At 36.5% G+C, this 18,642-nt stretch overlaps 1 protein-coding gene across 2 annotated transcripts in view; it reads right to left on the bottom strand.

Moving 5' to 3' along the window:
• The window catches only part of AMMECR1 (AMMECR nuclear protein 1), a 111,293-nt gene that overhangs the window by 50,264 nt on the left and 42,387 nt on the right, over nucleotides 1-18,642 (bottom strand). The window contains exon 2 of one of the 2 annotated variants that reach the window (XM_004769059.3): nucleotides 6,773-6,883. The exons of the other annotated variant lie outside the window; for it this stretch is intronic. Within the exon in view, the coding sequence (XP_004769116.1) occupies nucleotides 6,773-6,883 (111 nt within the window). The remainder of the gene's footprint in view (nucleotides 1-6,772; nucleotides 6,884-18,642) is intronic. 2 annotated transcript variants of the gene reach the window in all.

The following is an 18,642-nucleotide window of genomic DNA, read 5'->3' as shown; positions in this document are numbered from 1 at the left end:
TACACACTCTTTTAAATGTGCTCTATTTCTGAGATTCTAATTTTTTCCATAGTAAGTTCAATTTTCCCTTCAAAATACATGTTATGAACCTCTCAAATAATGTAGTACCTTGTATGTGGTAATTTGATATTAACAATTGATACACATTCCTGGAATTTGGGACTTTTGTCCATATAGGATAAAAACAAGCCAAAAAACGGTAGTGTTTTGCTTTTACTCAAAGTGGACAAGGGATGGGCCAGATTACATACTTTCATAAATTGCTTTAAATACGGTTCTACTTTTATTACAGACGCAGAGTATCTGTTCATCCAGTACCACCTCTCTTTGGCAAAAATCACTTCCTATGTAGGACCATAAGTATTTATATAACTTATCTCTCCTACTATATCATAAATTCCTAAGGCAAAGTTTAGACCAGATTTGCAGGACGGACTGTTTAAACACGATTAAAGGGGAAACGTCAGCCTCCCAGAAGCAAAGCCATGAAGTTTATAGATAGCTTAAGAACAGGGTCGATTTCTTGTAGTTTACCATCTTATGAAATGCAAGAACCCAGAGCTCTGACGTTGCAAAAGCCTATTTTCAGCTTCTCTCACACCTTCACCTTTTTACAGATGGCCTTTTCTGCTTTTCTACGCAAAGGCACTATGCCTGTGGCCCTTAAAGCTGAACACAGGGATTCCAACTGGAGATCTGAAGATCTGAGAGAAAGGATAAGGAACTGGAGTCTGACACACTCACTGCTTTTAATTTCTGTGATAGTAGGTGCTCTATGAATTCAGATAGTTCCCTCTAATTCAGGAGCCATGACCCATACTGGGAATGGTTATTACCCTTTAGTTTCTCCTTCCACATTCTGCTGGCCACATCTCTGTACATTTAGCGCAACCATGGAACAATGAAAGAATGCATTAAACTAGTGGCTAAAAAGAGGCTTCTAGATTTCCACAGTTTATACTGAGTCATGCCACCTTAATGAATAATTTTGAGTAGAGGGTACAAAATGATCTAGGTTCCAAACTACACCTTAAATTAAATGCTTATGCGACCTGAGAAACACTCAGACACTGAAACCAAGAAATTGTACAAGTTTTAGAAGTCAGGTCAACCTGCCTTTAGGAAAATTGCAACAAAATGTAGACTGCAAATTAAGTTAATTAATTGTGCATACTATTTTTGATATATATTACTTATTTCTCCAAAAAGTATATTTTAGCTAGGACTCTTGCCACCGACACTTGCCAAAACTGGTCTGGCCTAAGCACCTCCAGAATGGGCCCCATGACAACAGTGTACTTAGAAGTGACTCGGGTACAGCTTTTCTTTTCATGAGAAAAATCAATCTGGGTGATGCTATCGTGGGCACTAATATTAAATGAGGGGGAGTGTTTAAGCCCCCTCATTATTCTCAATGAGCCAAGTCCAGTTACCTAAAATAATCAAGAATAACAATGATCACAAAATAGTCCACCCTGAGAGGGAAAAATATAATTGTGCTGCTTACAGTGGTTTTAGCCTCATACTGCCTTAGAAAATGACATATTGTAATACTAAATATAAAAGCGAATTTGGTTTACAACAAAGCTAGTCACCCAGAAGAACCCAATCTAGCCAGGGCCTTTGAAAGTAATAAAATAGGTCTGTCAGCTATTTCTAATAGCTCAAAAATCCTAATAGAAAATGAACATTTGTAACACAGAAACAATCGCTCTCTCTCTCTCTCTCTCACACACACACCCACACACATACACCCCTCACTTACACAAAACAAACTCCAAAACAAAACACACCACCTTTTATGTGGTCCCCCTGCTCCTTAGTAAGGAACAAACCTCCATTGCTAATTTCTCAGAATTAAGTAATGCAACAAAGTGGCATAGTTCAGAATCAAGCTCCAGATGCTGCCCACGCACCTGCATAATTACTTCACCGCTGAGAGGTCTAAGTCCAATAAAGTAAATGAGAAGAAAAGAAGGTCTTTTAAGCTTGATGACAGACCATATTTCTGTTTTACAAAATAAGAACACCTCTATTATTCCCTCATATTTTCTGAAAGAATTACCACCAATCTGAATTCACATAAAGAATCAGACCTCTGCTTTGCCAGGCACCTTACTGACCAAAATTTTAAGGAATCTTCTTTGTCTGAGACATTTGTATTCATCTATATGAGTCATGATTGTCTTCCTATAAAGTGTATACTCTAAGTACTAAGAGAAAGGATTGATAAGTTTGCCTCGGTTTTCTAACATGTAATAGCCAGAAATGCAAGTAGCTTGGCAAATACTAGACATTTTTCTTCTTCAACTGGGACAAAGAATATTTCTACTTGAAAGGTCTGACCATGAATAAATATAGTCATTTGTGGACTTGAACATGTCACCATGGATAAACTTCTATCAGTAATTCTGAGCTCTCCATCCTGCTACTTGTTTGCTCTAATCTTGCCTGCTTTTACCCAGAGTCTCCAAGGACAAGGAAGGAATAGTATCTTCCATAGTTCCACATTATAATTCTCACAAAGTCTTTCTGCTGCAGACACAGAAATTATACATTTTTACAACTGGGAGGAAATCAGCCTATTTATAAGGTTTTAGTTCAGCCTTAAATCAAAGTTTCAATTAGGAGAATGTAAAACTTGACTATGGCAAGAGTCTGAATTTTAAGGCTGTATTTTATAAATAAAAACATAGTCTATAATAGGCATTTCATTTAAAAAGGACCTGGTCACTTTTCAGATTTAGGTTTTGGAAATTAAGGGACCATAAACAAATTAGATCACTGTCTTCTGTAAAGTGGTTAGTTTTTAGAATGGAAAAAAAAAGCAGTACTCAACTGGATATGTGTATGCCCATGTTCACAGCAGCAGTGTTTGCAATAGCCAAGAGGTTGAAGTCACCCAAATGTCCACAGACAGACGAATGGATAAACAAAATGTGATAGATATATACAATGAAATATTACTCGGCCTTTTAAAAGGAAAGGGTATTCTAACATATGTTACCACATGGGTGAACCTTGAAGATACTATGCTATACCAAATAAGACATCACAAAAAGACAAATACTGTATTTCACTTATATGAAGTATATAAAAGAGTCATATTCAGAGACAGCAAGTAGAATGATGGTTGCCCAGGGCAGGGAGGGAACAGCAGGGAGTTAGTGTTTAGTGGCTACAGAGTTTCAGTTGGGAAAGGTGAACACGTTTTGGATATGAATGACGGTGGTGGTTGCACTTTAATGTACAGAACTGTACACTTAAAATTGGTTAAAATGGTAAATTTACAATGATAAATTCCAAAAAACATAAATTTCATGTTATATATATTTCATAATGAATAAGGGTATATTCGAGTAATATTCTGAAAACAACAGTCTACCTAATCACAGATGAAGACAGTGAAAAGCCAGATACTCTAATAATTTTTAAAAATACCTTTCTACCTGGTGAGTCTTTCACAGTTCATTTTTTGTTTTCATTTGATTCCATTTGTAAATTTTGTGATTTATGGGTTTTTAAGATTGAAGAATGAACTCCAAGAATCCCTAATTGTTATGTTTTAAAAAACTGTATTCTTCTGAATGTCTAGTCCATTATTTACAGGTCCCAGAGAATACAATTTCCTATCACACCAAAGTATATTTTTGTAATAAGCATTGTCCCTTTTTTCAGTATCAATCCAAGTCAGTTTTCTTCTGACTAGTCTATATAACCCTGTATTATGTATTTTTTATAATTCCATCTGCAGATTTTCTGGAGTTTAAAATAATGTTCCAAAATTTCAATCTTAACTCCATTTTTGTGATGAATTATCGAACCATGACTTAGACAATTTGTAGTAACTCTCTTTTGAGTTCACTATTTGCATGACAAACCTGCAGAACATAATTTCTGAGAAAAAATGGTTTTGTTTTATCTCAAACGTCTTAATTAAAGGCTTAGAACTTTGCAGTCAGATGGATTCTACTGCTTACTAGATGTATGAGGGGATAGATTATTCAAATTCCATAAACCTCAGTTTCTTCAGTTTTAAAATGTGGTACTGATACCTAAGAGTTGTGAGTAGCTTCTCTGCAGTATCAACATGTAGCAAGTTTTAATAAATAGCAGCTATTAATAATAATACCATCAACAGCAAAAATGGTAAATGCCCCTTATTAGACTGAAAGGCATTATGTGGTGACTTTTCTAAAGTTGACTCTGTAGTTTTGACTCTAAGATGAATCTAGAAGTACAACTGTATATTGTAAGACGCATTTTCTTTTGTTCATCTCTTCCAAATAACTTCTTTCTTATTGTCATGTAAGCAAAAAGAATCAAGCCAAACAGAAATAAAATGATTGGGTATGAACATGTGTATACACACACACACAAACATATGCATCTAGTGTGCCATACACTATTTCAGGAAGTTGTATAAAAACATGAGTGAAAAAAGTTGAAAAATGAACAGGAAGAGCCACCGACTACTATGAGGGTAACCATGTATACAAATGTCAGCAAATTTTCAAGCTGAGCTATTTGACTGATTCATTCAGAATCACATTATTGTAAAAAAAAAAAAAACCCACTATAATTCCTCTGGTAATATCTCTAAGAGACCAATCTGCAAGTGTGGAGAAGTTGAATATTTCATCCCGTCTTACCACTATAGGCAAAAGAATTTCAGATTTTCTTTAAACAAAACCCAAGTGCTACTACAGTCACCACCACTAAGGATTTCTAAAGTATATAACATTTGATACTGGGATTTCTGACACAGTGTCATTAGAAAGTACAAAGGGTTTCTGTACTATCCACCTAGACTCGCCAAATATAAAGAAAAATGGAATTTTTATGACAGACTTATAAATTTCTGAAAATGTGTTCCTTGGGATACTGATAGCATAAGACAATGAATGGGGTGGTAAGGTAAAAGGGTTCTCGGGCACCTGGGTGGCTTAGTCAGTTCAGTGGATGATCTCAGGGTCCTAGGATTTGGGATCCAGCCCCACATCAGGCTCTCTGCTCAGCAGGAAGCCTGCTTCTGCCTCTCCCTCTGCCTGCCACTCCTCCTGCTTGTGCGTGCGCTCTCTCTCTATCAAATAATAAATAATCTTAACAAAGAAAGTGTTCTGTGGTCAAAAGAGTTGAAGTTTGGGAAATGCTGCATTCTAGATCTCACTCTTGGAGATTCACAACAGTATTAACATGAAAGTTTCTGAAAAGTCCTGCAGTAAGCGCAGCTCTTTAAATTGGCTTAACCAGTGTTCCCCAAATTTATTTAGCCATAGGATCCTTTTTTCCAAGCAATAACCAAGGAACCAAAGTTCCTCATAACTACTTATTTTAGGAAATGTGTCATAAATTGCCTTTGATTAGCTATTAAAAGAGTAATTTCGTATGTACCAGTCCCAAAGAGGTAGTCACTGGCAGAATTTGCTAAAGTCCCAAAATTAGTCCACAGTATTTCATGTCAAGGAAAAAATCTAACTTGATTAGACTAGACTTTACACTATCTTTAGCAAGTTCAATTCATTTCCAGAATATGTGCTTTGACCCCTTTACTGCTTGTATGTTCTTAATCAAGTCCAAACACTCAATTCTAATGCCTATGCAAATATAAAAAAATGAAGGTGACCCTCCAAGCCTTTGTTTTCCTTTCCAGGTTTCACGGTAAGTTAAGAAAACCCTGTAGCTGTTAGCTGCACCTTCAAATATAAGAATACTAAACTCGGTTACCAGCATTTTATTAACGGGTAGCAAAAGCCACATTTATGCAACCCTAAAATAAAATAATGAATGTTCCACAATGTTAATCCAGAAGCAAAGTAGTGACTGAGTATTATTTGATTCCCCTAACACCTCCCTAACATCCTTATTAAGTAAGTATGTAAAACAAAATCCTGTAATTACTACTTTAACTACTGGAGGTTAAGCAATGTGCCCCAAGTACCAATAGTCAGCAGGGACCAATTTCTTGTTGGACAGATACTTGTGCATATTACAACTATAGAAACTGTATCAGATAATCACCCTGAAATATGAAAAACAGGAAATTCCTTTACTAATAGCTTATTATTTAAGGAATTTTCTTCTTTTGAAATAATTTTGGAACCTAAATTGCTAGAAATCTAAACTTGAACCAAAAAAAAAAAAAATCAGATGGCATGCTCGATAGCTTTTTGTGAGTTCGGAAATTAAAAACAAAGTCTTAACAACTGCAATGAGGCATTCATTACTTTGTCCTTGTGTTAGAGGAAACAAAATAAGTAAGCTACAATTAATTCTGGATAAAGCGTGAACGTGAATGATTACGCTGCCAGGTTGTGGCATCCCTTTCTTCCAAGGTTCTCCCCTTCACTGCAAAAGTACATAAAAGTGTAGCAACACGTGTAAGATGACAGATATCAACAATTCTTAAAAAGCCTAACAGGGAAGACACAGTGTTATTATGGAAATAATACATTTTGGTAAGCCATTGACATCTGGGTACTGACTTTCAAGTTACAGAAAATAAGCTGGCCTCTGAAGGAAGACACTTTAAATCATCTATGACAGAATACATATAATCACAGTATTTTACATTATGATATATAGCAATAATGTTTTATCAGAGATAAGGCAAATGGTTGAAGAGAAGGAAAAATCTGATGTGAAAGAAGTCAAGAATGTTAACAATTTAGTAAAGGCAAAGGAGTTAAAGTAGCAGGTGCAAGTATTATAAGTTTTTTTGTTTTGTTTTGTTTTTAATGTAGAAGCAGAGGTAACAAAAATTGATCTTCACCTGGTAAGTGTGTACTCCCTGAGTCCTGAATGCAAGTTCATGGCAGAAAAAGTACCTATGCATCCACGCAATCTTTTGTCTCGACCGATCTTCCATGTTACAAACAGTGGGCTGTAACGGAAGATAAAAATAGGGTCAATCAATCAATTCAACTCAAGCAAGTTATTTATTGGATATTTTTTATACACAGGGTTAGATGCCAGAGATATGGCTGAGTCTAGCCCAGCGGACTGCATTTAGCAATTATAGCTGGAATGATTGAGGGGAACCTATATGTGAGGCAGCACGATAAATGTTTTAAACAAATTGTCTATATCAATCCTCATCAACAACTCTAAGAGTCTGAGTATTGCTATTACCACAGTCCTATTTTACAGATGAGGTAGTTCCACAGTTAATACATAATGAAATCGGAACAGCTACCTGGACAAAGCATGGTGACTGCTTGAGTCCTCATTTAAACCTGTTTAAAGTTACTGACTTTAGTCAAGTTACTGACTGATTCATTAAGTCTAGATTAGAAAAACAACAACAACAAAACCCATAATTTCAGCAAATACTGAATATCTCAGGGCAAAGTACTGCAAAAGGTTACAGGAAATACACGGTTGCCTAAAACATCATGGTACCTCTCTAGGAACCAGTACAGAAGGGAGGCATGTTCACAACTAACTCACAGACAAAAGAAATTGAGTTTTATAAACTAAGTCTGAAATGCCATGAATGAACCTACAGGGACAGAAGAAAATCTGATCAAGTCTGCTTCTCTTTAGCTTGGCTTAGAAAAATGGGTAGGGTTTGGAGAGGTAAAGGGCAAGAGCAAACATTAACAAAGTAAGACTCTGAAACCAGAAAAATTATTTTACTTTTTAGATAAAAGTGGCCAACAAATACAATCTCACAAGCATTAAATACAATGCCATCAAGAAATTTGTGTAGTTTTAAATAAAGTTTAATATAGTAGAGGTTTGGATCTAGCCTTGATTAATGGTTGATTCTAGAAACAATTCTAGTTAGAAGCAACTTTATATGTCAATTTGTATGAAATAAATTAATTTACACATTTTAGCACATTGTGTAAAAAGGATAAATACCCTACAGTTGGGGGTGGTTCGTGTTAATGTGAATATTCATAGTATTATGGGTAGGATACAGTAAAATTCTGCTTTCTAAAAATTTAAATTTTAGGGGGACATACCATAGGTCATGTATTTCTAATAATATGCTGTTGAGATGGAGAGCACATTCTGTATTTAAGGTACTCTCTAGTCAGTCATCAGCAGTTAAGTGAAAATATCCTGTTCAAGTACTTCAATCACCCATCTCAAACAATAAAATAATGCCAAGTTCTGATAGGTGGCCACAACATCAGACAGGTTCCAAAATAAACAATGTATACAAACCAGGAGCAGTGCTAAGAATTACCTTCTTCCAAGAACCAAATTCTCAGAGGCATTGAAAAAAATGACCATAAGGCCAAATGATTGTCGATGTTAGTATTCAAGTGTTGGATGACCTACATTAAAAGTACGAAGATAAAAAGCAAAAGGGAAATTCCAGGTTTTCTGCTTTCCACATCATATGTATGTGAACACCTTATAACTTGAGATAAGATACTGATGCCCCACTTAGAGCATTTCTCTAATTGTTCTTGACTAAGAATTATCAGGAAGACAAGAATTAGACACATAACTCATACAAATACTACTACCTAAAATCCACACACTCTATTTTTTTAAGAATTTATTTATTCATTTGACAGAGAGAGAGAGAGCGAGCATACAAGTAGGGGGAGTGGCAAGCAGGGGGAGAAGCAGGTTTCTAGCTGAGAAGGGAGCCCACGTAGGGGCTCGATCCCAGGACCCTGAGATCATGACCTGAGTAGAAAGCAGACACTTAACGGACTGAGCCACCCAGGCACTCCACACACTATTTTTATTTTATATTTATATTTTAAAAAGATTTTATTTATTTATTTGACAAAGAAAGAGAGAGACAGTGAGAGAGTGAACACAAGCAGGGTGAGTGGGAGAGGGAGAAGCAGACTCCCTGCTGAGCAGGGAGCTCAATGTGGGACTTGATCCCAGGACCCTGAAGTCATGACCTGAGCCAAAGGCAGCTGCTTAACAACTGAGCCACCCAGGTGCCCTCCACACACTATTTTTTTAAAAGATTTTATTTATTTATTTGACAGACAGAGATTACAAGTAGGCAGAGAGGCAGTCGGAGAGAGGAGGAAGCAGGCTTCCTGCTGAGCAGAGAGCCCGATGTGGGACTCGATCCCAGGACCCTGGGATCATGACCTGAGCCGAAGGCAGAGGCTTTAACCCACTAAGCTACCCAGGTGTCCCTCCACACACTATCTTTAACAATGAACTTTACCTCTTTATTTTTCACTTTGTAATTTGGTAGAGTCAACTTCATCAACCACTATGTAAACAGTAAGATACCAATCTTCCCCTATAATGGCACCTACACAAATGTCTCCATAACATGACCCTTGGCTGATCGAGAACAAAGTGAATCACACTGCTGTGTGACTCACACACAACATATATACTAGCATGTCTTTAAAATACGATGGCTTCTCCACGACACAGAATTTAGTTGTGTGTTCTCTTCCTCAGTGACTCAAGTGAGAAACCTAAAAGTATCAGTGAATTTGTTTCCCATCAAAATCCCTAGAGATGAAAGTAATTTAAAAGTGCTTTACCCTCGGGACGCCTGCATGGCTCAGTTGGTTGAGCAGCTGCCTTCGGCTCAGGTCATGATCCCAGCATCCTGGGATCGAGTCCCGCATCAGGCTCCTTGCTCTGCAGGGAGCCTGCCTCTCCCTCTGACTCTGCCTGCCACTCTGTCTGCCTGTGCTTGCTCTCTCTCTCTGACAAATAAATAAATAAAATCTTTAAAAAAAAAAAGTGCTTTACCCTCAATAATCTTCTTTATCCCACTAAAATATAGATGCACATCATTCTTACCATAATCTTATCTACTCAAGCAAACATTCAAAATGTGTAGGGTAAATAGAAAGAGAATACAAATTAACCACTATATTAGGGAGTATGTCAGAGGGCATTCAAAACACATAGTAGGGAAAATCACATACAGATTCTTATAATGCTATACCATCACTGATGAAGGGATGATGAATTCAAGGCATAGGGTGCTAGAGGATAAGCTGCATTTTGCCAGGCAGCCTTGGAGAAAAGGTACTCCATAATAAGCAAGGGCTCGGAGATGTAATAGAAAGTAGTATGATAATCCTGATAACTTGCTGTGGTCTCTTGCACATTTAACATTCTATGAATTCAGGCACTGTTGATTATTTGTCCTCAAGAGCCCTCGTAACAGGTAAAGCAGATGCAGAGTTGTCTGCACTCTCCCTGTTCCTTACCTGCCCCCAGCAACGCCCATTTTGGCAGCTGGTGTGGTGGAAAAATATCTGTGGCAAAGACAGGAGAGATTGCTACTTGAAAACTCCACTGTATTTAGGACAGAATTTTAGGGGACAGAATACAACTATGCCTTCACAATCTGGGCCCTAATTTCTCATTTACAAATGCTCATCCAGTATACTTCATAAAGAATATGAATGTGTTCAAACAAAACACAAACAGACTCACAGATACAGAGAACAAATGGATGGTTGCTAGAGGGGAAGGGGGTGAGGAGGGGTGAACCAAGTTACTGAAAGGGATTAGGAGGTACAAGGCTATGTTATGTACAGCGTAGGGAATGTAGTCAATAATATTGTAACAACTTTGTACAGTAACAGATGGTAACTAGACTTAATTGTGGTGACCATTTCATAATGTATGTAAATACTAAATTACTATGTTGTGTACCTGAAACTAATACAGTCTTGTACATTGGCTATTTTTCAACAAAAGAATTTCAAAAAAAAATTTTTAAAGAACACATATATGGAACTGAAAAAAACAAAATACCTACAAGCAACATTTCATGGGGGAAAAGAACTTGGGAAATGAAGCATTTTAAAGTAGACTGAAACAGAATAAACATCACTGAGCACAGGAGATTGTATCTTGTGTGTGATAACTTCTTTGTACAGGGCAATGACTATGGGAACATTCAATACGTATTACCTAAAAATAGCAACAAAAATTTTTATTTTCCCAATACACGGAGGGAAGAAATAGGCAATTTCTTCTTCAATATATTATTAAAACACGTATGAGTTCCCAAAAGGATGTACGACGTCAACGTAATCAGAGACAGATTAAAGTAGAAAAAGGGATTTGAGCCTGTTGAGAGGAGCTGCTTAGTGACAAGAACTAAGGAAAACAGTTCATAGTAAGACAAAGATTGAAGCTTTTTGGAAAATACTTCCACTGTATGGTTTGAAGCCACCTACATACACTGAAAAAAAAATACTACAAGCTAGAAAGACATTCAAAATGAAATGAAATATTAATGGAAATGTTTATCTGAGAGTAACCAGACACAGCTTTTTAAGGAATTTTCCTACTTGTGAACATTTTGTACCACTACATTCTGAGAAACCTTTGGAGGCAAGTAAACTCTATTTTTCCAAGTCTGTCGACAGGAAGAGGAAGTAACCACTTAATCTAGGTGCATCCTCTCTGCCAACTGGCAGCCAATACCATCAAGTCAATAGTACTAGCTCAGGGAAAGGTAGCTGTATGGGATCAGCAAAAGTACAGAAAAGCAATGTGAATCTGAACAGGGCATTCCCCAGTCTGTTGGCAGTGCCACTTCCTACGTCCCTCTTTTGAGACTATTGATGCAGACCAAAACAGATTAGACATATATTTGTGGGAGAGGGGTATGGCTATGATAAAACTGTGTCTACTTAACATTTTACCATAAATCCTATCTCCCCTCCATACCACGGCAAATGGTTAAATACAGGTTAAAAAAATAGCCTCAGACGTGGGGCGTCTGGGTGGCTCAGTGGGTTAAAGCCTCTGCATTCAGCTCAGGTCATGATCCCAGGGTCCTGGGATGGAGCTCCACATAGGGCTCTCTGCTTAGCAAGGAGCCTGCTTCCTCCTCTCTCTCTGCCAGCTTCTCTGCCTATTTGTGATCTCTGTCTGTCAAATAAATAAATAAAATCTTTTTAAAAAATAGCCTGAGACATTTGCAAGTCCCCACTCTGGCAATTCACTCTTCTTTAGAATGAGATTTGTAGGAAGTGACATTAACGATGATCTCCATCCCTACCAATATACTGCTAATAACTATAAATGGGTGTTCAACAGGTTATATTATACACAGATATGGGAAAAGAGAAGCTACCTGGCATGGTTCTTTTCTTTTGCCATTAAATTACAATTGCTTCTCAACTATGTTCAGGTTCTTCTGTTACTTAGCTCAGTGATCCAACTAAATTACGCATAACATCCAACCCAGTGCCATAATTCCCCAGGATCTAGGAGCTCAGAGAAAAACAGAAATGGTAGAGTCTTCCTTCCACTGCCAGGTTAAAACATTCTGCTTCCTGTTTTAGCACAAACACGTTACCTACCTCATACACATCACATAAACTACAGATTCAATTTGTAAAAAATGTACTCAGTGTGGTTAAATCCTGTATTAGTCTACTTGGGCCACCATAACAAAATACCACAGACCAGGTGGCTTAAACAACAGAAATTTATTTTCTCATGGTTCTGGAGACTATAAAATACAAGATCAACGGTCCAGCAGCATTCTGTTTCTGGTGAGAGCTCTTTCTGGATTGTGGGTGACTGCTTTGTACTCACTTAGCCTTTCCTCTGAGCATTCAGAAAGAGAATGAGTGCACATGCATACAAACTCTAGCCGGCTCTTTCAAACACACAAATCCTGTTGGATCAGGGACCCACCTTTCTGGCCTCAAGTAACCTTAATTATCTCCTTATAGGCCCTATCTCCAAATACCATTATGGTGGAGGTTAGGGTTTCAACATATTCATTTTGTGGGGCCACAATTCAGTCCATAGCAAATCCCTAATGAGAGCTTTCTCATATCATTCACGGTTTATATAATCATCTGAGATTGTTAGATGAAGGACATTTTAAGAGATTATCTATTTCCTCTTCATTTTACAGGTGAAAAACCAAAAGCGATCCAGGGAGACTAAGTGCAGAGTCATCTCACTGGTTAGTGGTAAAAGCTAGCTAGTTCTCCAAATCTTCTTACGACCGCCAGTATAGGAAAAAAAATATTTTGAGTAGCAAAGCTAGATGTATTCTGAGATACCACAGATTAGGAAATGCTTATGAAGACACAAATGTCATTCTCCTCCTCCCAGGAAAGGAGAGAAAGATCAGCTGAGAAGATACCAGAACTAGAAATGCTGGATCAACCTAGATACACTAAACCAACTTTACAAATCTCTATATTATTCCCATTAGAAGCCCATAGCAAAACCTACTATTTTATCTTTGATGGCCTCCCAACATCCTTTCTGACTCCCTCTCAATCCTCTTTCTTCATTTTTTCTTCCTGTTGTCTAAACAACCTTCATCCAACTCAAGTGACCTAAAAGCTACAGATTTCTGCCCAATGAAAATTCCTGCCAAAAGAAAATTCCTATTTACCAGCTGTTAAAAACTATTTAGCTAGGTATTGATCTGTTTAATTCATATTACTTAATGAGGTTTTTAAGTGAGTGAATGAATCATTAATGGATGAATGAGGCCTAACTCTTCCAGGTAATCTGAAATTCAAATTAAGAAATGCTCAAAGGAGAACAATAGGAGGTGGTAAATGTGGGGGGTGCGGGAAGAAGGTAAGGTTCCCATACATTTTTCACTTCTCTCATCCACACCAATCCTTTACTGCAGATAAGGAAAATACATTAAACTAAATACACTAATACATTAAATCACCATTATAGCCTTACTCCTCTTCCTCCAACTTTTAAATAACCTGTATCCATGGGACTTGGGAAAACAAGGAGACACTGCTCTGACAGACAGCATGGCTTAGTATAGATGACCACAAATATCTGAAAATGGGAATCAGGAATTACCAATCTTTCAGTATTTTTCTTTGCCTGGTAGTCCCAGAAATTCTATCATTGCAGTACTATATCCTCCCCCCAACATCATTTTTATAATGCTAATTTAACTGGCAAATGCCAGAGGAAAAGAGAGCCTCAAGTCCTACAGATGACTGGAAAGGTTGAATGGGTGTGTGTGTGTGTGTGTGTGTGTGTGTTATAAATCAAGTATAATAACCACTAACATATAGCCAGCCAAATCATCAGCATATTTTAAAGGATTAGCTTGATTCTGCCAAATTTTGAACTGAAAGAACCATTTCTTCTCAGCATGACCAAATCAATGATTTTTCAGTAAAGGTAAAAAAATTTCAGTCTCAGACTTGATACACTGGGTTTAGCCTGTCTTATTTTATTTCTTAGAGCCCAAAATTAGATGAGAAAGCCTGCCTGCATTGGAAAAAATCTACATTTACACATATTTTTTGAGTCTTAGTGAGTATTAAATTCAATATATGGTAGCATCTTAAGAATGAAGCTCATAAAATAAGCTTTAAGTGACAAATTGTTATAGAATTCTGCAATGAAATAATTTATATTTGGAATTCCTGTTCTGAAACAATTTGTTCAAAGACCTTTAAGGGTTGGAACTCAGCCTTTACTATGAAAAGAATTAATTATTTTAATATAAAACACACCAGGCCAAAAAAGACCTACCGTGCCTTAAGTATTCCAAACTCAGTATATGCACAACTGAGAGAGCCAGGAGAACTAGATTCAGAGTTTCAGAATGTTTTGATTGATATGGTCAACATTTATTTTTTTATGCCCTTAACAACTTTTATGGAACTGTGTTTGGTACCAAATGTTTTGTTCCATTGGACAATTCACATGCTGGATGGTTAGGGAATACTTAACACTTCAAACAATGAAAACAACTAAAGGATTTTGTTTTGCTTTGTTTTTAAACTTTTATCTTACCTCCCCATTAATGATCTGTCTTCACCATCTTATCTTATCTTCAGAACCCATTCCATGACCAGAAATAGAGTAGACAGGAAATAAATAGGCTGAGTGATTTAAACACTAATATACAGAGAGCCGTAAAGTTATCTAGCTTCTTCATTCTGGATTTCCATCTTGCTTCGTGTTCCAAGGAGATCCAATGTGATGATTCAGGTTCATAAGACCTGCAATAAAGCTGTGATGTAGGTGTTTATGAAGTTTTCTTGGTTTAGAAAGGTAACTGCTTTGATTTTAAGGTCCTCAAATTGGATTACTTGCTCCTTTGAGATAAAGAAGTTGGATAGGCTCAGCTTTGTAGCAGGAATTTCCCCAAGCTCTTCTCATTTTAGGGGTTAGAAGGAAAGGCAGGATCTAGGGACAAAGCATTCAACTGAGCCCATATTTTGTATCAGGGCTGCTTATGTTGCCTTTACCTTCCTCCGCTCCCTCCCCTCTATCACCTTCCAAAAAAAAACAGTTCAAGCTCTTAAGAACCTCTATTTTGAACTGCCCACGAGGTTGGGTTTTTTTTTTTAACATGGAATTGACATCCTTACCTCCAATGTACTTTTTGAAAATCAACTTTCTACTTCCCACTAAAGTATAACTTATATACTATAAAAGCACGCATTTTAGGTGTAAAATGCAATGAATGTCGACAAACATATATATACATATAACCTAAAGTGCAATCAAGTTATGGAACATTTCCATCACCCCAAAAAGTTGCCTTGCACCCCTTGGTAATAAATTCCCTCTCCACATGCCTGGACCCTGGCAAACACAAACCTGCTTTCAGTCCCTGTAGTTTTGCCATTTCCAGAATTTCACAGAAATGGAATCATCCAGTATGCAGTCTTTTGTGACAGCTTCTTTCACCTAGAGTAATGCTTCTGATACTCATTCATGTGTTTGTTCCTTTTTATTGTTGAGTGGTATTCCGCTGAATGGATAGATCATAATTTGTTTCTTTACTCATGCATGGATGGATATTTGGGTTGCTTATAGTTTGGGGCTATTATAGATAAAGCTTCTATGATAATGTTCAATTCAAGTTTTTATAGAAATATTAAGTTTTCATTCCTCTTAGGTAACTACCTACAAGGAATAGTTGAGTTATGAGTAAGTATATGTTTACCTTTATAAGAAACTGCCAAACTATTTTTCAATTGGCTGTACCAATTTCCAGTAGCTACACCAACTACATTCCTACCAGCATTGTATGGGTGTGCCAGTTGCTCCACATCCTTACCAACACTTGGTATTTTTTTTTTAATTCAAGTTAATGTGTAGGGATATCTCACTGTGGTTTTAATTTGTGGTTCTCTGATAACTAAGAATATTGAGTAACTCTTCAAGTGCTTCATATTTATGCACAAATTTGGGGGGGAATTGCTTGTTCAACTCATTTACTTATTTTTAAATTAGATTTTCTTCTTTTTACAGGAGGTCTAGGGTATTAAAAAGTATGTTTTGGATACCAAGCTTTATCCCAAATGTACACTGCAACTATGTTTCCTAGACTGTGGCTTGCCTTTTAATTTTCTTAATGTTATCTTTTGAAGAGCACACATTTTTAATTTTGTTGAAGTTGAATTTTATGAATTTCTGCTTTCTGGTTCATGTTTTGTGTTGGATAGAGGAATCTTTATCTAAAGTTCATGGAGATTTTCTCCTAGTCTTTCTAGAAGTTTTATAATTTTAGCTTTTAATTTAGGTTTATGATCCATTATGAGTTACTGTTTGTGTATATTGTGAGGTTAATTTTTTAAACCTGTTAATATTTGGTGATATATTTTTATGTGTATGAATATAAAGAATATTGATCTGTGGTCTTCTCTTCTTGTAATATCTTTGTCAGTTTTTGAGATCATGGTGATGCCAACTTTAGAGAATGAGCTGGGAAAAATTCTATCCTCCTCCATTTTCCACAAGTTTGATTTGTACCTTAAATATTTGGTAGAATACACACTGAAGTCATTGGAGCTTAGAGTTTAACTATGGGATGATTTTTAACTACACATTTGATTTCTTTAATAGATATAAGGCTATTCAGATTTTCTAGCTCTCTTTGAGTCAATTTTGGTAATCTGTGTCCTTCAAGGAATTCTTCCATTTCATCTAAGTTGAAGAATTTTTCAGCATAGAGTTATGCACAATATTCCTTTGTCCTTTCCATGTCTGCAGGATCTATAGTGATGTCTGTTCTTCCTTTCCTGATATTGGTAATTTGTGCTAATTTCTGTCTTTTCTTTTTTATCTGTATCAGTCTAGCAATAGGTTTATTAATTTTATTGATCTTTTCAAAGAGCTGGCTATTGGTTTCATTGATTTTTCTTTATTGTTTTCTCTTTTATTGATTTCTACTCTTATAATATTTTCTTCCTCTTACTTGTGGCTGAACTTGCTCTTCATTTTCTTACTTGTTAAGGTGGACTGTTGAATTATTGATTTTAGATCTCCTTTATTTTAAAGCTATTTCCCACTAAGCACTGTATAAACTACATCCTGCAAATTTCATTATGTTGTGTTTTCATTATCATTCTGTTGAAATTTTTGTTTATCAAATAGGCTCCACACCCAGCATGGAGCTCAATGCAGGGCTTGAACTCAAACCCTAAGATCAAGACTGGAACTGACATCAAGAGTCAGATGCTTAACCAACTGAGCCACTCAGGCACCCCAGTTCAAAATATTTTCTAATTTCTTCTTTGACCCATGGTTGATTTAGGGTGTACTGTGTCATTTCCTAATACTTGAGAATTTCGCAGATACCTTTGTTATTGATTTTTCATTTAATTCCATTTTGGTCAGAAAATATATTTTGTATTGTTTTGATTCTTCTAAATATGTCGAGGCTTGTTTTATGACGCAGAATGTGGTCCATTTTAGTGAATTTGAAAAGAAAATATATTCTGGTAATGTTAGGTCCAGTGTTTCATAAATATCAATTAGGTACAGTTGGTTAGGTATAGTAGTGTTGATCAGGTTTTTTATCTCCTCACTGATTTTTTTTTTGTCTACTTATTCTGTTACTGAGTTAAGAGTGTTGAAACATCCAACTGTAATTGTAGATTTGTCTATTTATCCTTTCAGTTGTATCTGGTTTTCTTTTCTTCATGTTTATTTGAGGTTTGTTAGGAGCACACACATTTAATATTGTTGTGTTCTTGATGAACTGACCACTTTACCATTATGAAATGTCCCTCCTTAGTAATATTCTTTGTCCTGAAATCTAACTTGGCTCATATTGATGTAGTCACTCCAGCCTTCTTATGATTAGTGTTTGCATGACATATTTTTTTCTATCTGTTTTTTAAAACTATCTGCATCTTTATTCTTTATTTTTATTTATTTTATTTATTTATTTGACAGAGAGGGATCACAAGTAGGCAAAGAGGCAGGGGCACCTGGGTGGCTCAGTTGTTAAGTAGGCAGAGAGGCCTGCAGAGAGAGAGGGGAAAGCAGACTCCCTACTGAGAGCAGAGAACTCAGTATGAGGCTCGATCCCAGGACCCTGAGATCATGATCTGAGCCGCAGGCAGAGGCTTAACCCACTGAGTCACCCAGGTGCCCCTGTGTCTTTATTCTTAAAGTTGGTCTCTCATACACAGTGCATAGTTGGTCTTGCATTTTATGTGGCCTCTTAATTGTAGTATTTAGACTAATTATATTTAATGTAACTTTGATATGGTTGTGTTTAAATCTACCATCTTTATATTTTATATTTGTTTTTACATTTCCCATCTTTTCCTTGCTCTTCTTTTTTGGTCTTATTCTGGATTAAATGAGTATAATATAGCATTCACTTTTAACACCATTATTAGCTTGTTAGTTATGCCTTTCATGATGGTTATTCTGAGTCATATATGATGCATCTCTGGCTTATTGCAA

The sequence above is a fragment of the Mustela putorius genome, unplaced genomic scaffold, assembly GCF_011764305.1.
Source record: "Mustela putorius furo isolate JIRA1106 unplaced genomic scaffold, ASM1176430v1.1 tig00003901_pilon_pilon_pilon, whole genome shotgun sequence".
Taxonomy (NCBI): Eukaryota; Metazoa; Chordata; class Mammalia; order Carnivora; family Mustelidae; genus Mustela; species Mustela putorius.
Note: the sequence above shows the minus strand (reverse complement) of the source record. Positions and strands in the feature narration are given on the sequence as shown.